Genomic DNA, 20,197 nt, shown 5'->3' on the forward strand with positions numbered 1-20,197 from the left:
CCTAGATCCACCACTGATCACAAGTTAAAGCCCTCATCCTCATCGTACACGTAAATACCAAAATCATATGCATTATATGCATACAGTGAAATGACCAACTTAGCCCTGCTTTGACCTATATAAGCAACAAGAAGCATTGGATGGAAGACGTATATTGAAGAGATGGAGGAGTCCAAAAATGACTCTAAGGTGAATGCGGAGGATCTGAAAATCACTTGGAATGCGAAGGATCTGGAAATCACTTGGGGTAATGACCCTCGTTACTGGCGATGGGTCAATGAGACAGAAACCAGGTAACAAAAACTTCTTTACATAACTTATGGTTTCTCGGTTTCTCCAGTCCTATTGAACATTTGATACAGATAGGAATAACATATACAAAATATATATATGCTCTCAGTAATCTCAGTCCTAACTTCGATTCCATTGCAGTCCTATTGAAATGTTAAATGTGTGTTGGCTAGAAGTGAGTGGAAAACGTGAAAACCTAAGCCTGTCACCAAAAACTCCGTATGAAGTTGTACTTGAGGCCGAGATGAAAAGTAGTGCTTATGGATGGGAAGATCCAGTGAATTTCAAATTCACTCACGGAGGTGTTACAAATGACTGGCCCATTAATTTGGAGGATATGTTTAAGGATAATAAAGATCGAATGAAAGATATTAAGTTGGGTGAATTTAATGCATCCGCAAATCAAAGGAACATCGACTTTTTGCTGTATAAATATGGTGGGAAATGGAAGAGCGGACTTGTTATCAAGGGTGTTGCCGTTCGACCAAAGAGCCAAGTTGCAAGTGACGTTCGACCAAAGAGCCAAGTTGCAAGTGAGCCAAGTTGCATATCTAATAAATGATATTTAAGAACAGAATAATGAAGCACTTAATCCCAATCTCCCAATCTAGTTGTTATCAAGGAGATTTTGAATGATAATTTAATTGTATCATTATCATGTACTATATAGTTGATTAAATCATTCAATCCCAATCTCCGAATGATTTTGTTTATGAACAATGTTGAACAGTGCCAAACCCATATTATAACTACCAGTACCAACTAATTTTATATTTATATGATAGGCATAATAACTACATGCAAAATTATTTTGGAGATTTATCGTTTCATAACTTACTCTTTATAATACATGTACTTTACACATACACCTGATGAAGACAACAAAAAGTGTGAGCTAGGAATTTTACGTGAGGCTAAGTTACTTATGTGTCTTATTATGTAATTCTAAATTATAAAATACAAGATTAGGATGTGTTTAATCTTGTTTAATTAATTACTGCACGTATTCAAGGCTTGAGTGTTTGTTAGCTTACAATATACTCAAAGCACTCGAACAAATTATGCAATGCGTTTACTTCAATTCTTTTTTGTCAAATAACAGATAATTGACATCTTCTAAGGCATACACATGCAGCATCAGCTCTCCAGCCGTACCTCAAGCGTAGCTGGCATAGGGTAAGGACTAGTGTTGTCTTTATCCTCCTCAATGGATCCAAACCTAGTGTGCTAGGGCTTTGTATGTATATACACTTTACCTATCTTTGTATTGATCAGAAAGCTGAGCCGCTGATTCATACGAAAGGTGAGCTGCATATATATTCTTTTATATAAGTTTTCCATGGTATCAGAGCTTCTCTCCACCCATCGGTGATTCCCCCTCTTGTGCACTGGTCCAGATTGCATCTCCTCCTTTCACCAATTCATTAATTCTCCATATGGCATCTATTACTTTCACCAATCCTTTATGCCTACACTCCACCTGCCACAACAACCAAGCATATCTCTTCTCTTTTACGCATCAAGCTCACCCGTACGTGACAATTAATAAGTGCATAAATTCACACGTCTTTAATACACACTTTTAATTGGTTTCTGTATTTGTTCCTCTTTAACATGAGCCAATTAGTTTGGTTTCAATTGTGTTTTGTAGAATAATTAGGTCAAAGAGAAGAATTTTGAGCATAAACGGAAGTTTCTGAGCCTTTCCTACAAAAAATTGTTGTGAAAGTTATACGAACCTAATTTCTAGACCAACTTAATCAAAATTTTAATTGCAAGTGCACGAAACATGTAATAGTACAGCAAGCAAATACAGGATCCTTTCCATAGAAATTAATTTAAACACTTTAATTATATTAATTAACTTAGTTAAATTAGATGAAGATTTAAGAAAATACGAGATCCTTCTGATCCTTCCCATAGAAATTAATTTAAACACTTTAGTTCTATTAGTTAACCTAGTTAAATTAGATGAAGATTTAAGCGAAGACAAGCTTACACACAACTTGTAACCATATATTTATGCATGGCCAAATTAAATCTTTCAAACAATCCAAGGTGATATTGCTTCAACCAACACAAAGCCTTTTTTTAACTTGTACACATGTTCCTCTTTTACTTCCCTGAAGCGGAGTACCCAAGTGGCAAGTTCAAATATACGTCTTCATTTAAGTCTCCATGTACAAAAGCAATCTTTATATCATATTGCTACAAAGGCAAATCCAAATTTGCAGCCTGTGACAAGAGGACTCAAATTCTATTAATCTTGAAAACATACGTAAAGGTTTCCTCATAGTCAATTTCATAAGTCTGATTGTATCCTTTCATAATTAATCGAGCTTTATACCTCTCAATGAACCCATCAGAATGAATGGAAAAAAAAAATTTGGGTTGTGTTTGTCTAAGCCCACATCCAGCAAGCCTTATCTAATATAGATGATAAGTTTTATAAATAAAAAATAGAAAAGTAAAGCCAATTATCCAATAAGCTTTTCAAGTATTCAAAGGTGGGTTAATCCCACGTGCAAATCTCCTAAAGGAATTTAAACATAGGAGGCTGACCAATCAATGAAAACTCTCAAGAGAGGTTGACGGTTCCTGTTTTGGTGGAGCTGATTATTGAATAAAAAGTCCTTCACAAAAGTAATCTCTCATGGCTAGCCTACAAAAAGCACAGCTGTGGGAAAAGAAAAAGGGGGGAGGATGAGCATGAAGGCTGCAAAGAGAGAGAGAAAAAAAAAAAGAAGAGAAGCGGCAAGGCTTGGGAAAGAGTGGAGCAAAAAAAGATAGAAGCAATCAAAGATGCATTTTGTATCTGCAACAAAGCTCATCTCTTGAAGTCCTTCATGCTTGAGTATAAAACCTGCAAATCGAACAAATGGGTAGCAATCCATGTTGGGTGACAACCCGCAAATCAATAATGATTTGCCAAGCAAACCCCCGTGTTTTGGTATAAAACTCACAAATCAAACAAATGGATGGTAATCGTTGTTGGATGGCAACCACAAATCTCCATGCTTTGCCTAGCGAAACTCCATGCTCTGCTGAGCGAACTTGGATGATGAATTCATTTCAGGTACAAAACCCACAAGCTAAATATTGGTGTTCCATGTGTCAAGGCAGTGAAAGACGAGGGCATGCAATTACCCAAGTCAAAAAAAAAAAAATTTGTCTTCTGTTCAAATTGTGGAGCCATGAAATGCTGTGCAATAAGGGAAAAAAGTGCCGCAAGACCGAAGTACCATTTTGGCAGTATTCTCTAATTGCAACCACAGAAAATATCTATTTGCTGGCAGAGTGAAAAGAATAAATCAAGGCTAGGATATTTAGCCCAACGTTAAAAACAGTTAACTGATGATCTTTATCATAACCCAACATGAGCGATGATTGTGAGCATCACATGCTTTGGTCTTGGAGCTCACTTCCAGCAAACAAGAAAAGATCACACTTTCTTTTCTTGGACGGGAAAGTATCAGCCAAAAAAAAGGAAAGTAGCTCACGGATAAGGTGACATTTCACTTAAATTTTTCTTTAAGGTGAAAAATTGAAACTAATCTATAAATTCAAGTGACATTTCTACAAATATCTCTTTATTTTATTTATATATTTTGTTGTTACAATTATGCCCCTAAAACATAAAAGCATCTCCAACAGCCTCTTCAACAACTTTGAAATTCTAAAATAGGTGAGCCACATCAGAAAAACTCTCTCCAACAACTTTTTCAACCTTAGTCATCAAAGTTGCAACCTCTTTCTATCTCTTTAGAATTGGTAAGTTGACTTCGGCTCTTCAAACATTTATTTTTACTTGGAAAAACAAAACCTACATTGAAAATGTTAAAAGCATGCATTTTTTCTTTTCATATAAAAAATACATAGACATATTCACATGTTTTCATATATATATATTATGATATTGCATTAATTGAATTGAAGAGTCTGTTAGAGCAAAAATTATTCAAATAGCAAATAAGACTTTTCAATGCAAAGTGCATTACTGAATATATGGGACCTAAAAGTGCATTTTTGAATATAAAATTTGTTTTTGTTCATGTTCTTAGGTCAACTTCTTAACCATTGATCACCATGTTCCAGTGCTCGGATGCGGTAAAGTTCTTCATGAAACTTGTTCCAATGGGTATCGACTATAACATATCCGAAATTTAGTTCCATTCATTAAGTACAACCCCCAACTGTTCCAACATTGATCTTAGTTTTGGGAGTTTATTTTGGGCCAGTTTTACCTCCACAAGGGAGCGTTTTAATGAATTTAAAAACCAAATCTCATCATGACATGAAGAATATAATATTATCTTCTATTGGCCACTGGCATCTGCTGTCCATTGGCCATGGATTAATAATATGGGGTAATGGGGATTCGTTATGGCGACTTTACATTCTTAGCCTTGGTTTTGCAGGAAGCACTCCTGCAAGAAGTATTTCTTTTGCAAATGATATTATTTTAAAGAATTTTAAGATGCATATTAATTGTTTTTTTACACATATCAATTCCCTTCTCTTCTTCCAAGGATATTGGTGATATTGCGGGTTAGTATTGTACTTTTATGTGTTATCTCTCTATTTCAGTTGCTTTGGCTGCATTGGAACTTCCATTGCTATATCCTTAATTTGAACATGTATGAAATACTGACTTTATGAGGCATTATGACCATGGTTGAATAACTGGTGACAGTCCTTTCGTTATGATGTGTTTTGGTCTGTCACTTTGCATGATGTCAGTGTCCGCAATTGTTGCTGCCTGAGTTCTCATGGATGCATTCGTATAGTGGTGGTTCTTATATTTTTATTACAACTAATATTTTATTGTTGGCATGTTTTATTTATTAATTCTTAATTAGTAGCGAAGTTTGTTGACCTTTTAGCAGTTCATGCTATTGGAAATGCAGCTAAACAAATCAAGTTGCGGACATGCAATAGTAATAATAATTGTATTAGGATATTACTTTCCCTTCATTTTTGTTATTGATGGGCCTGAAGCAGTTTCTATCTGGTTTGGTTTAACGTGCATCATTTTCAGGTCTAATTTTCTAGGCACCAAATTCATTATTTATGATACCCAGCCTCCCTACAACAGCGCTCAGCTTTACCCACCCGGCCAAAGCCGTCGGTTTTACTCTAAAAAGGTCTCTCCCAAGGTTCCTACTGGCAGCTACAACATCGCTCAGGTGACATATGAGTTAAATGTACTTGGCACTAGGGGGCCACGCAGATGCACTGCAACATGCACTCAATTCCTGCCGCATCCCTTGAGCCTGGTGGCATTGTCCCGCCAGCCTGAGCTTCTCAGCGCTCCCTTGAGGACTCATTCGGAGCATATCCTTCTCAAAATCAATTGATAATTCAACTGAGTTTAGCGGTGCTCGATTCTCTGATATAGTTGGGTCCCATTATGAAGATGAAGGAAAGGAGAGACCATTGATTCTTCGGAACAAGGCATCGAGATGGCATGAATAGTTGCAGTGTTGGTGCCTTAACTTCCATGGAAGGGTAACAGTTGCCTCTGTCAAGAACTTTCAGTTGATAGTAGCTACGATCGATTCTTTGGTGCACCGACACCCTTGCAACCACCGCAGCCAACCCAAACTTGTAAGATTTGCATTCTAATACAAACTCTAAAGATGGTCTCCTAATCACTTAAGGATAACTAGTCCAATGTCAATTAGGATTACATGGATCGATTTATTTTAAGGCTTGATATATATGACTTTTCAGATAAATACAAGTGCTTAAGATTTCCTATATTAAATGGATTGAGATACCTAATCCTTTTGGCTAAGGGAGTTTAAGTAATCCATGATGAGGAGGATTCTTAAACTATGCCTAAAAAAGGGAGGTCCCTATGCTAACGGCAAATCACTCTCATATTATTCTACCCCATCAAGAAGAGATTCAAGAGCCGGATAGCATAGAGAAACTACCCTACTGCGATACTGCAAATCTGTCCAAGAACGAACTAGCCAAGAACCTACAGACTTCCAGTTTCTTCCAGAGCAAGAAATCCAGTTCCATGCTGCAGTAATTATCACCATGTCTGATCAAGGTATGTTATGTGTTTTGAGCATTTAAACATATTAAGTTAACATGTGGTATCAGAGCTTAGGTTATATGTTCTTAACCTAATTACAAGATAAAATTCGCTTTAAAAGAATATGTTTTATACTGTCATTATAAGCATGTAAGTTTTGATTGCATATCTTAATTGCTAAGGTATGAGTTAAGCATAAAGTTCTCTGCTTAAATCATGCTTGAAAGACTGATTGATCAAAGTTTGGAGAGAATCTTGAATCGATTAAGTGAGCCACAACAACTAAATGGATGCAGGAAATTCTTCATTCAAAGTTCCTGATCAAGATTGCATTATATTCAATCTCTATTGTACAAATCTCTGTCCACAGATGTGAATTGTGCAAGAATGATTGATTATAATGGAACGGATTACAGAAATAGATTGTATGAGCAAACAATGAATGTTTCTCCATCCACAGATGTGGAATCATTCGTTGTTTCAAGACTGCTTCTACAGATTTGTTGTTCTAGGACCATGGAACATGTTTGATTTGTGATCTACAGATGCAAATAAATAATGTTTAATTAAAGTTATTGGGGATTTGTATTTATGTTTTTCTTTAAATTACAGTCAATACTACAAGCTACAACTCCATCGAAATCTTGACTGGTTCAAACTATCTAAAGTGGAAAGAAGAGTTGGAAATCTCACTAGGGCTAATGGACTATGATATTGCTCTAAAATGGGATGCACTTAAGGAACCTGCTGCAGATGCAACTGTAGATGTCAAAAGGAAATACCAAAGATGGGAAAAAGCCAATAGGATGGCTACACTGATTATGCTGAAAACCATGACACCTTCTTTAAGAGGAAGTATTCCAAGATCAGATTGTGCCAAAGATTTTCTTGTTTCAATTGGTCAGAAGTTTAAAGAATCTGAGAAAGGAGAGAAAGGTGTCCTGCTGAACAAATTGACTGAGATGAAGTATGATGGGCGAGGTTGTGTAAGAGCTCACATAATGAATATGACAGACATTGCGAACAAGCTAAAGGGATTAAACATGACTATAGATGATGATATGATGGTGCATTTTGCATTGAATTCACTGCCAAAAGAATTCAAAACTCTCAAGAGTTCTTATGTGGCTCAAAAGGAAAGTTGGACATTGAACGATCTCATAACAATAAGTGTTCAAGAAGAAAATAATATCACCATGGAAAGGGGTCAAAAGACTATGAATATGGTTCAAGATTATCGTGTCAAACAATCCAAAGAAAAGAAGGGAAATTTTGCAGAAAAGAAGGATAAGGAAAATACCAAGATGAAAGAGGGAAAGCCAACTGGATTGAAATGCTATTTCTGCAGAAAATTTGGACACATGAAAAGGAATTGCACAAGGTACCAGAGGTGGTTAGAAAAGCAGAAAAACAAACGCAAAAATGAAGGTAAGATTGAAAACGTTTTGGTCTGTTTTGAATCAAATTTGACTGATGTTTCTACTGATACTTGGTGGTTAGACAGTGGTGCTTCAATACATGTTGCTAATTCTTTGCAGGGGTTCATAACCAAGAGACCGCCAAACAAGGATGAGGTGAAGGTGTTCGTAGGAAATGGAGTCAAAGTACAAGTGGAGTTCATTGGAGCAGTTAGGATTCAATTAGATTCTGGTTTTGTTTTGGATTTGGTAGATGTAGTATATGTTCTTCTATGACAAGGAACCTTATTTCAGTTGCTAGGCTTGTAAAATCAAAGGTCACTTTGAGTTTTGATGAATTTGGTATTTCAATTTTCAATAATAAAGAGTTAGTTGGAAATGGAATTCTTGTTGGCAATATGTTTCAGTTAAATTGCAAGGCTCCTCAAATGGTTATGAACATTACAAGCACAAAACGTAAGAATCAAACTTTTGCAAAAATTTGGCACATAAGACTCGGGCATATTTCAAAAGAAAGATTGAACACCCTACGCAAAGAATCTGTGTTAGCACCACTTGATTTTAATGAGTTGGATGAAAACTGTGTTGAATGCATAAAAGGAAAACTAACCACCTTAAGGAAGAAAGGAGCAGTAAGAAGTGAAAATTTGTTGGAATTAATTCACACTGATATTTGTGGTCCTTTTCCAAATCCAACACATGAAGGATACAAGTATTTTATCACCTTCACAGAGGATCACTCGAGATATGGACATATCTATTTAATAAAAGAAAAATCAGAAGCCTTAGATATGTTCAAAATCTATAAAGCCGAGGTGGAAAAACAGTTGGAGCTTAAGATTAAAGTGGTAAGGTTAGACCGAGGTGGAGAATATTATGGAAAATTTGATGAAGCTGGAAGAAATCCAGGTCCTTTTGCAAGATATCTCCAGGAAGAAGGTATAATAGCTCAGTATACCAATCCAGGTAGACCTCAGCAGAATGGAGTTTCTAAAAGAAGGAATAGGACTTTAAAAGACATGGTAAGAAGCATGATGTGCTGTACCAATCTCCGTATTTTCCTGTGGGGAGAAGCCTTGAAGACTGCAAACTATATCTTGAATAGAGTTCCAACAAAAAGCGTTGACAAAATCTCTTTCGAAATATGGAATAAAAGGAAACCAAGCTTAAACTACTTAAAGGTTTGGGGTTGCAAAGCAGAGGCAAAGCTCTACAACCCTGTGGAAAAAAAACTAGACTCAAGAACTGTGAGTTGTTTTTTTATCGGCTATCCTGAAGGATCCAAAGGGTATAGGTTCTACTGTCCAAAGAACACTACAAGATTTGTTGAAACTCAAAGGGTAGTTTTCATGGAAAATGAATCTGATGAAATAGAAGATAGAGTTTTGGATTTTGATGAAGAATCAATGGAGATTGATAACAATGCTGGATCTGAGACAAGTAAAGGCATTGTTATAATACCTGCAGTTGAGACAAACTATGAAAACCTTGACAATATGGAAGAAGACACGGATCAGGCACAAGACAGAGTTGAAGCAGAAATTATGAATCCACCTGTGCAAGACAATAATGACATTCCAGACACAGCTCAAGCAGGAATTTTGAATCTACCTGTGCAAAATAATATTGACGTTCAAGGCACAAACCAAAATATGCAGGATATGGAGTTGAGAAGGTCAAAAAGAGCAAGGAGATCTGCATTGCCGGATTTCTATGTATATCTACAAGAATTTAAGCATGACATACTTGGGAAGGATGATCCTGAGAATTTCAAGCAAGCTATAATGGGTGAAGACAATGAAAGGTGGTTGGCTGCAATGAAATCTGAGTTAGAGTCAATGAGAAAGAATGATGTTTGAGAATTAAAAGTTTTACCTCAAGGATGTAAACCTATAGGCTGAAAATGGGTTTATAAGACTAAAAGGGACTCGAAAGGAGCAATAGACAGGTACAAAGCTAGGCTGGTTGCAAAAGGGTACACACAACAAGAGGGCATTGATTATACAGAAACCTTCTCACCAGTATCCACTAAAGACTCAATCAGAGTGATCATGGCGTTGGTTGCACATTTTGACCTGCATCTTTACCAGATGGACGTCAAAACTGCATTCCTAAATGGATATTTGAAGGAAGAAATTTACATGCAGCAGCCTGAGGGTTTTGTTCAAAGGGGACAGGAAAACATGGTCTGCAAATTGAACAAATCGCTATATGGTTTAAAACAAGCTTCAAGACAGTGGTACATGAGATTTGATGAAGTTATTAAGACATATGATTTCACAGAAAATGTCCTAGATTCATGCATATATGTCAAGATCAGTGGGAGGCACTATATTCTACTTGTACTCTATGTGGATGACATTCTCCTAGCAAGCACTAATCTCACATTGTTACATGATGTCAAGGTCTTCCTATCTAAACATTTTAAAATGACTGATTTGGGAGAAACATCTTATGTTCTTGGAATAGAAATTAGCCGAGATAGGAAAAGAGGCTTATTAGGACTCTCACAAAAGGGGTACATTGAGAAAATACTCAAAAGGTTCAATATGATGGAGTGTGTAGGGGGTGATGTGCTTATTAACAAAGGTGATAAGTTCAATCATGAACAAGCACCAAAAACAGATCAAGAGAAGTTGGAGATGGCAGATAAGCCTTATGCTTCATTGGTTGGCAGCCTTATGTATGCTTAAGTTTGCACAAGGCTTGATCTAGCTTTTCCTTTAAGTGTGTTAGGGAGGTTTCAATCAAATCCAGGACAGGCTCATTGGGTAGCAGGGAAGAAAATCATGAGATACTTGCAGAGGACAAAGGATTTTAAGATAGTTTACAAAAGGAATGAGAGCTTAGAATTGGTTGGCTATGCAGATGTTGATTTTGCAGGGTGCGTAGATGACTTAAAGTCTATTTCAGGTTTTGTTTTTCTATTTGGAGGAGCTGCAATTTCTTGGAAAAGTGTTAAGCAGCCTATTGTGACTACCTCAACTATGCAGGCATGAAACGACCTGACCCAATTTCCACTTTGGAATCGGGTGAAACACATTAAAATGACACAGTAATCGTGGGTCGTAAATGACCAAAATGCCCAACGATAACATAAACCACAGGCCCTAACTCGTGGCTGCGCCTAATAAGCGTAGGGTGCCTACGTACCCTTACAGAGGATCAAGCCACACGTAGTTTTTTCCTCTGTTTACGACACAGAATGGTTTGTTTTACTATAAACCTTACTCTATGACTGACATTTTTGGAGTATCCGGGACTCCGTTTTACGATCCGTCAATTGCTATACGATCCTGAAATTACCTAGATCAACATCTTTGGAACATGATTACGATCCAATGTTCAAACCTCTGAACCCGGGAATCACCCACTAGGCGAGGTCCATTCGAGGTTCAAACGTTATATGAATTAAGATCCGTGAAATCCTACGCGCTCATGGGGACTAGGAGATTATTCTAGGGCTGACTCTGGTCCTCACCTTATTGCCGCGCCGGCAGCGCGTGGTGCCTAAAGCGATAACACTCCGCTGAAAAAACTCTAAATCACGGCTCAAGACTCCTACCCTAGGTATAACACCCTATTTGGATCCACTTTTGTTCTTGGACCTACCCTAAAAACTGGCCAGAAGTGGCCGGAACAGTGACCCAAAAGTCTGCTGAAACCTAACTTAAAAATCAAACGATCTACGCTTGAAATCTCTGAAATCCTACCCAACCAGCAGCTAGAGCATGGAAAATAGCTAGAAAACCATACCTCACTCGTCCGATTTGGTGGCCGGACGATGGAGAACGAGAGCTTGAAAGTTCTGTCAAAAACCGGTTGTTTTCGGTGGCGGGCTGCTGCCGGGGCTGGGATGCTGCGGAACCGATGGGGTGATGGCGGTCCTAGCTGACCGGTCTGTGACCGGCCGTGGTGTTAGCGGTCTTGGTGGCGAAGCCACGGTGGAGGAGAGAAAGCGGGGGAGGAGGGGCTGGGTCGCAGAGGAGAGAGAGAGAGAGAGAGAGATCAGTTTTAAAACATCTAACCTGGCAAATTACCATTTTGCCCCTGAACGTATTTTGATCGTATCTCCCTCAATACAACTTAGAATCGAGTGTACTGCACGTCTACGAACTCCTTTCGTCGCGCTCTACTCAACGGTATAACTGAAATCTCAAAATTCCTTCTAGGTTAAAAAGTCAACTTTTATATTATTAAAATATTCTAGGGGTATAGTGGTCTTTTACTGGAATAGATTAATAATTAAATAGTAATTAAGGACCGGGTTGTTACAAGGCAGAGTTCATAGCTTGTTATGAAGCAATATGTCAGGCTATTTGGCTGAAGAATTTTCTAACTAGCCTGAAAGTTTTGGGAACAATTGAGAAGCCTATTCAGATTTGGAATGATAATAACTCAGCTATATTGTTTGCAAAAGGGAACAAAAGGTCAATCAGAGGGAAGCCTCTATCGCTAAAGTTCTTATCAGTGATAGAAAAGATCAGTGAAGGAATCATTGCCATGGATCATATTAATACAGAGTCTAATCTAGCAGATCCATTCAATAAAGGGCTACCAAATAATGTTTTCAAGAGGCATGTAACTAGTATGGGACTGCTATCCAGTTTTGATGCATAAAAATAGTGGGAGCGAATGGATGTAACGGGAATTTGCAGTTTTATTGTCCGAGCTCTGATTGAGATGCATGATACCTTTTCGAAAAGGGAATGAAGCCATGAATCAAACACACAGTTATGCTGTGACATATGATGGTTTTTGGCCATCCGAGGTCGTTTAGCCTTTCAAAAACGCATTTAAAGAGTTGAAAGTATTGATTTTAGTATTGTTTTGCTTACTTTGTTTGAACAATTTGTTTTGCATAAACTGTTTTGTTGGTTGAATGTAATTAACAGTGAATGGTGCTAGCTTAAGGTTAATTGTTAAAGTATTGCATTCATAACAGTGATGTCTTTTACCTAGAGTAAAAGAAAGGATCTTGAACAATCCTATAAGTTGGACTACGAGAATGATCATAGCAGTTATGTCATTTGGTTAGCTGTGATTGTTCTATGATTTCAATCTTGATGGTAGCCCTATGTGACATTGGATTTGATAATTGTAGTTGTAAAGACTTCAAGGAAGTTTCTTTGCTCAGTCTTGATAACTCATTATCATTTTCACTGTTGACAAGTTGCTTGATGAGGAAACAAAATCGAACTGTATTCCACATAGGCCTTACAGTAATTGACATTGTTCTTTAGTGATTATTTGACCAAGTGGGAGAATGTAAGATTTGCATTCTAATACAAACTCTAAAGATGGTCTCCTAATCACTTAAGGATAACTAGTCCAATGTCAATTAGGATTACATGGATCAATTTATTTTAAGGCTTGATATATATGACTTTTCAGATAAATACAAGTGCTTAAGATTTCCTATATTAAATGGATTGAGATACCTAATCCTTTTGGCTAAGGGAGTTTAAGTAATCCATGATGAGGAGGATTCTTAAACTATGCCTATAAAAGGGAGGTCCCTATGCTAACGGCAAATCACTCTCATATTATTCTACCCCATCAAGAAGAGATTCAAGAGCCGGATAGCATAGAGAAACTACCCTACTGCGATACTGCGAATCTGTTCAAGAACGAACCAGCCAAGAACCTGCAGAATTCCAGTTTGGAAATCCAGTTCCTTGCTGCAGTAATTATCACCATGTCTGATCAAGGTATGTTATGTGTTTTGAGCATTTAAACCTATTAAGTTAACAAATCTGACCATGACAAGATCATCCTTCAGTTTGGTAAAGTTGGCAAGGATATGTGTACCATGGATTACCGGTATCCTTTGTCTGCATTTCAGGCCTTTGCTATCTGCTTGGGCAGCTTTGACACCAAATTAGCATGTGAATAGAGGAGAGAAATTATGGCAAGAAATAGAAAGTGCAGTTGGTAATTCTTTCTAGGCCTTTCATATAGATTGTGGTTGTTGTATGATGTCACTGTTACAACTCACGCCAGACTGCATGTGCGGAACAAGAAAAGTGCACATCGGACGAGGGCCTCTCTTCCTATGTTATTTTTTCAATTGTTTTTCTTTTTTCTTTCTATTTTCCCAATTCTCTATCTTTTGTTAAGACTTTTGTTTTATTATACGCTTTGAAAATAACAGTCTAGACTTGGTAGCATTAATCAAGCTAGGATTGGGCTCAAAAAGTTGGGATCCACGAAGCAAAGGGCGGAAGAGCAATTTTTGTTTGTTTGTTGGTTTTTGGAACCGGATGGATCAATTGTGGCGTGCCGCTGTTTCCTATCCGTGCACCTGAGGCGCGTGGGGTCTAGATAAACAAACCATTGAGATCCAACGGTTAACTTCAAACGAACGTCAGATATTTAATTGTGATGGTTTTAATGGTAAAAAGAATTTGACGATCCAAATTCAATCCCAAATTTCACCCCAAACTCCATAAATATGAAAGTACAATCCATTTGTGAATTATTACACACAAAATCAATTTCTTTATATTTCAGTGTCAAAGTTTCTTCAAATTTATTTTAATTTTCATTCTCTCTTTTTTTCATTTCCTTTGAATAGGGCTCCAAAACCATCCCGAAGGGGTTCCAATTGGAAGCACCAGGAAGATGAAGCTCTACGTGGAGCTTGAATTTCCATAAGTGAAAAAAAAAACATAAACACACATTCTGCTTCAGATTTCTTTATTAATGGTGAGCCCCAACCATAATCATACTCACCCCTCATTCTGACAAAAAAAAAAAAAAAAGCATCCGCAGTGTAGCGGACTTGATATGATACAAGTGATATTGGGGAGGGGAGATTTGAACACATGACCTCGAGTACATGGGTAATTGCTTTTAATCACTTGAGTTACAAGCCCCTTGCCGACAAACTTGACTATTATATTCATTACATCGATGGCGATCCCTTCACTCAAAGGCCCATAGAGAGAATGGACAAGGTTGCGAAGACTGGAAATCATATGGATGTTTTGATTTTCTAAGAAGATAAAGCTCTTTTCTCCAATGCTATGCACATAACGTGTCTTGTTACAATGGAGGTTATTGGTGCTAAATGAAAAAAAAAGGATAAAAAAGAAGGTAGGGCCTATGCATTATGTAAGTTAATTATTCGATATTAAAGGGTTTGATAAATGTTATTCGAAATAATCATATTGGTCAAATAAATGGAAATCATATCTAAAGTTTAATTTGAAGCTAATTGAAAAGGGAGCTGGGAGTATCCAGTCCAAAAAATCATCCTCTACTTTAGTTCAACAAATGAGTGATGAACCATAAAAAAAGAAAGAGAATATTTTTAAACCCAGATCATTACAAATATCATAAAAAACATGATACACACAAGTTTATTTCGAAGATGTTGACTTCTTCTGAAACATACATAAAAGGAGGAAAAACAAAAAACACTCACACTGTCACACACAAAGGAAGAAGAAGAGGTATAGCAGCACACTCTTATTCTGACTGACCTTTTGAGCTATAGCAACAGCATAGAGCTCACAAATCATATCACTCAATAATAGACCTAACCCTAGTAGACCTAGAATATAGTATCTCTAGCCTTCAAACTTTGGGAAAATCCAAACACACCCCGAATTGAAGATATAATCGGCTTCATTTCCTTTGAAATGTATTTCACACATTGGCGAAATCCTTCATACAAAGGAAATTGCGAGAGCCCAAACACAGAGACAGGAAGAAGGGCAACCACATAAATGAGGGACGTTGTCCACATCTTTTGATGATGAATCAAGAGCACAACAGCAGCAGTGAAGGTGAGCATGGTGGATACCAACGAGAAGAAGAGAAGGGCGAATCCTAAATGCAGCCTGAAGGGAAGAGAATGGTGAAAGTTTTTGTACTCAATCGGGGACGTCAGGATAGAGAGAAACGTGCACAAAGAAGTCAATGAGAAGATGAGCGAGATAATGTCCGAAACGGCGAATGTGACAAAGAAAGTAGAATGCCGGAGAACAGGAATCCCGTAGTTATCATTACCCCGGGAGCCGTAAAGGCAGCTGCATAGGCCACGGTGGCCACCAAAGCGCCACAATCGAGCACGATGGGCTGTCTCTTTATCCATCCTTTTGCCAATTTAAGATCATTTGCATGCTCCTTCTCGAACAGCTTCTGCTGTCAGGCCCTGATTGTTCTGGTGCATGGCGTAATGACTTGGGATTATCTTTTTCACACGCTGGCCACAAATGGAAAAATTATTGAGGATGATGAACAATTTTGATCAAGTAAACAATAGATTTATAACTAGTTTCATTTCATATACTTCTGTTTGTATGTTTGAAGATAATTATAAAAAAATTAGGGAATTAGGCGTGTATATATAAAGTCACTCACCGCCATCCAACGCAATTCTTCTTGCAATTGAAATGCAGGACCAATTGAGCCTTGAGCGTCTACAGGGTAAGAACTCACATATGCAGCGTGGTGCAATATGGTGTTCCCATCAGTATCAATCCTGTAAGCCAACCTTGACGTTATTGATTTGCTCTTTTTTAGTATGTTAAAGATGGCCAGCCGGCGATACTTAATGGCCATGTGCAAAATGTTTTGTCGAGTTATAGGATCCAACACTTCCACCGCTTGAGGGTGAGACTCCAACATTTTTTTCACAATTTTTGATATTCCCATGCGTGTTGCTATATGCAAAGGGGTCTGCTTAAGGGTAGATTCAGAGGTTTGTTGTGGAGGATCATCTGATTTGTTTGGACATACCAGAGTAAATGTGTTGATATCGGTTGTTATATTTACCGCCCATGAATAGTCCTCCTCCACCAGCAAACGAGTGAGTGACGACAGACATTTTTGATTTTTGATTTCATCGAACATATCACGGATTGGTCGCCATCCTAGTAAGTTATGATCATTATATATATGCATCCATATTAATATTCATGAGAGATATTATGAAGAGAAGGAAAAAAGTAATAAAGCTGTAAGAGCATGAAAATGAACCTTCAATTGTACAAAATTAGTCTTAGATTGTCATTAGAACTACATGGTGTGACTAGAACTAGCCCTAATACAAAAATATAATGACAGCCATAGTCAAAAGGAGCAAAATTAAAATCTAACCTCACACCAGGTTTAAGGAAAATGTTTCTTAACTAATAATGGCTTACCAACATTTCATATACAACTTATTCTTTTTTTCTAACAAAATAAGTTGTTTTAAAGATTTTATGCAAGGATATATATAACTTTGAAAGTTTGATTAGTTACTTGTGATATTCTGTGAACAACTAGACTGGGAGGGCTGATTGATCCTGCTCTTCAAGTCATCAGTAGAAGGGTAAATCCCTAAACAATAAAGAGCGCACAAAGATCAGCATTATCACATCAGAAAGCCTTGCATAAATAAAGCTTGGCTTGCACTTCATTCTGAGAGTGGAAATAGCAATGGCAAGGCTAACATGCATGCGGCTGTAGCCCAGGTAATCCTTTTAAGAAAAAGAAAAATTACCATCTATAAATGGGGCTATAATAGGCTGACTAATTGGCATGGCCACTGATAAATTTTTTTTATATAAACCTGAAAAATGGGCCTAAGTTGATCCTAAAAAATAATAGATGGTTGTTCCTAAATTGAATTTGTGAGTTTATATCTAATTCTAGTAGTAGCAGTAGCGTAGATAGTACATTTATAAATGAGCATCTTCCATATGTTTTTGCAAAATTTGGCTTCGAAGGCATATGGCATTTGGGCTAGCAATTGAAGACTTGTGAGTCCATTGCTTTCCTTTCTATTCGCAAGATTTGGGTACTCTTTTAGTAACCAAAGAGCAGTCTCTGCATTGAAAGAAAACTGTGTTAGTAATAATAAAGTCAAATAAAAAAATATTAGACTAATGTTTATTTGGCAAGATTATATATTCGAACCACACATTCAGACAAGAATTAATCTTAATTCACAGCTATATTTCATAGATAACTAACATATATAACTAATAATGCAATTGTCAGAGGCGAGAGAGAGAGAGAGAGAGAGAGAGAGAGAGAGACCAAAATGTTGGCTAATGACTGCGATCTGAAGAATGGATAAGTTATCATGGTTTCTGTTGAAGTGGTACTCCATAGCCTCCTCCTGCTGCTTCTCTATATCCTGCTGCTCTATATCCTGCTGCTGCGGCTGCAGCTTCACTTGGGAAGCCAAATATTTGACCAAGTTTGTGTGACCGAAAGCAGCAGCCCTGTAGAGTGGGGTCTCTCCTAAGCTGTTCTGAATCTCTAGCATACTTTTATAGCTACGATACTTTTCCTTGACTTTGTTCTCCTCGCTCATCAAGATCACTGTGGCCTCCAGATTTCCAGACGCAGCCATCTCATGCAGAATGGTATTGCCATAGCTGTTCCCGGTTGTAAATGCACACAATAACTTATTAGGCTCTTTTATTAGATCAATCAAAAACTGAAGCACGTCGTTGTGTCCGGCAACGGCTACGACATGTAGTACAGTGTCGTTGTTCGTTGACAATTGGCGGACTACTTCATCTGGCTTCTTCTTGTAGAATTCTTTTAGGGGTTCCCATTCGCCGTACATGGCCCATTTATATGGCTTTTCGCTCTGACGCAGTGCCTTTCCTATAAAAACATCCTCCTCCATCTCCTCCATCTCCTCCATCTCTAGCTATATTATTTTTCGACTCAATTCGTTGCTTTCTTTATATAACCGCGCGCTCTCCACTACTCTATATATGGCGAGTACCCCAATATCACCTTGCTTTTTTTTCTTTATTTTTTTCTTTTCTTGAGCATCACATACCTTGCTTAATCAAGTAACAAAGTAACTTCCACCGTTCTGGAAAAAATAAAAAAATAAAATTAAGTAACAAAGTAACTTCCATAGTTGTAAAATTAAAAAAATAAAAAGTAATAAAGCAAAAGTAGAATATAACAAATTAAAAAAGCATCAAATAAATTAAACTTTGTTATATGGATCAGCCAATAACACAGGTTTCACGTTTTGGTACGACCTAAGTATAAGCAAAAGTAATAAAGCGAAAGTGGAATAACAAGTTAAAAGAAGCATCAAATAAATTAAACTTGTTATATGGATCAGCCAATAACACAGGTTTCACGTTATGGTACGACTTAGGCATAAATATAGATAGAAGGAGCTTCTCTATTACGTACAGAACAATAATGTTACGGACACCAACTTCTTAATACCAATATATATTGCACGCAAATTATGTCATCTCTCATGGCAACCCTGTCATCTGCCACATCATCTTTTTCTTAATTGCTTATTTTGTTTGGAAAAAGAAAAGAAAATCACCAAGAAAAACAGTAGAAGAGATGACCCAGCAAGTTTAGATCCAATTGTTGAACCCATGCCAGAAAAATAGTTGTACTTTTACCATTTGTTTACCGTGAATTTTTTTTTTCTTCAAAATTTTCATCTATTATTTTCGATATCTGATACTTTTCCATGCATGAACCACTAATCTACACCTACCTTGTGCTTCAATACCCAACGTCAGTCTGCGGATCTTGTTTTTGTGATATGCTTCCATTCCTTTCATATTTATACACATTTAGACTTGTGTTAAGGTATAGGTTATTCTTATTATAGAAAATTTGGCATAAGTGCAATTCTAATGAGAGGTGTTGGGTGCAATCCATGCAAAAGTTGTTATTAATCCCATTTTTTTGACTTTTGCGCCACATAAGATTACATGCCTTTTTTGATTTATTGATGTTTACATTTGAGCTATAGCAACAACATAGAGCTCACAAATCATATCACTCAATAATAGACCTTACCCTAGCAAACCTAGAATATAGTATTTCTAACTTTCAAACTTTGGGAAAATCCGAACACACGCCGAATTGAGATATAATCGGCTTCATTTCGTTTGAAATGTATTTCAAACTCCTGCAAAATCCATCATACAAGGGAAACTGCGAGAGCAAAAACATAGAGACAGGAACAAGGGCAACCCCATGAATGATGGGCGTTGTCCAGCACGTCTTTTGATGATGAATCAAGAGCACAACAGTAGCAGTGAAGGTGAACATGGTGGCTACCAGCGAGAAGAAGAGAAGGGTCAATCCTAAATGCAGCCTGGAGGGAAGAGAACAGTGAAAGTTTTCGTACTCAAACGAGGACGTTAGAATAGAGAAACGTGCCCAAAGAAGCCAATGAGCAGATGAGTGAGACAGTGTCCGAAACGGCGAATGTGATGAAGAAAGGAGAATGCCGGAGAACAGGAATCCCGTTGTTATCATTACCCCTAGGAGCCGTATAGGCGGCTGCATAGGTCACGGTGGCCACCAAGCTGCCACGGAGACCAAAATGTTGGCTAATGTGATTTTGTAGTTTTGTTCAAATGGAATTTGTAGTTTTCCTTATTAATTAATTGATGAATGCTTGATTTTCTATTTCATGGGTTCAATCATGTTTTTC

General features: G+C 37.4%; 3 protein-coding genes, 1 long non-coding RNA gene and 1 pseudogene across 6 annotated transcripts; 3 read left to right on the top strand and 2 right to left on the bottom strand.

The window, feature by feature from the left end:
- The first annotated feature begins 136 nt into the window (after window positions 1-136).
- On the top strand, window positions 137-1,927 carry LOC148915970 (protein PHLOEM PROTEIN 2-LIKE A1-like). Of its 3 annotated transcripts, none has more exons than XM_089055432.1 (3): window positions 137-293; window positions 433-898; window positions 1,870-1,927. In XM_089055432.1, the coding sequence occupies exons 1-2, from the start codon at window positions 163-165 to the stop codon at window positions 851-853; spliced, it is 552 nt and encodes a 183-aa protein (XP_088911558.1). In that variant the 5' UTR covers window positions 137-162; the 3' UTR covers window positions 854-898; window positions 1,870-1,927. The 3 variants fall into 3 exon arrangements, with proteins under 3 accessions (XP_088911558.1, XP_088911559.1, XP_088911557.1); XM_089055433.1 differs by lacking the exon at window positions 1,870-1,927 and having other exon boundaries at window positions 433-799; window positions 830-1,011; XM_089055431.1 differs by lacking the exon at window positions 1,870-1,927 and having other exon boundaries at window positions 433-1,011.
- Window positions 729-2,807, bottom strand: LOC148915971 (uncharacterized). Its single transcript, XR_016128245.1, has 2 exons — window positions 1,870-2,807; window positions 729-898 (listed from the first exon to the last, which is right to left on the bottom strand). It is a non-coding gene; the product is annotated as an uncharacterized LOC148915971 (long non-coding RNA).
- A 1,387-nt stretch (window positions 2,808-4,194) lies between these two features.
- On the top strand, window positions 4,195-13,861 carry LOC148915972 (tubby-like F-box protein 8; annotated as a pseudogene).
- LOC148915973 (uncharacterized) lies at window positions 6,955-8,140 on the top strand. The gene is made up of 2 exons (XM_089053823.1): window positions 6,955-7,765; window positions 7,876-8,140. Exons 1-2 carry the CDS (start codon window positions 7,039-7,041, stop codon window positions 7,908-7,910), a joined length of 762 nt encoding a protein of 253 aa, XP_088909949.1. The 5' UTR covers window positions 6,955-7,038; the 3' UTR covers window positions 7,911-8,140.
- Window positions 13,862-15,874: 2,013 nt separating the features above from the next.
- Window positions 15,875-18,431, bottom strand: LOC148915974 (uncharacterized). Its single transcript, XM_089055028.1, has 5 exons — window positions 17,791-18,431; window positions 17,428-17,577; window positions 17,011-17,088; window positions 16,126-16,637; window positions 15,875-15,967 (listed from the first exon to the last, which is right to left on the bottom strand). Exons 1-5 carry the CDS (start codon window positions 18,407-18,409, stop codon window positions 15,875-15,877), a joined length of 1,452 nt encoding a protein of 483 aa, XP_088911154.1. The 5' UTR covers window positions 18,410-18,431.
- Window positions 18,432-20,197: the final 1,766 nt, after the last annotated feature.

Source organism: Prunus mume, linkage group LG6 (assembly GCF_029339155.1).
Source record: "Prunus mume cultivar Tortuosa linkage group LG6, ASM2933915v1, whole genome shotgun sequence".
In the NCBI taxonomy this organism is placed as follows: domain Eukaryota; kingdom Viridiplantae; phylum Streptophyta; class Magnoliopsida; order Rosales; family Rosaceae; genus Prunus; species Prunus mume.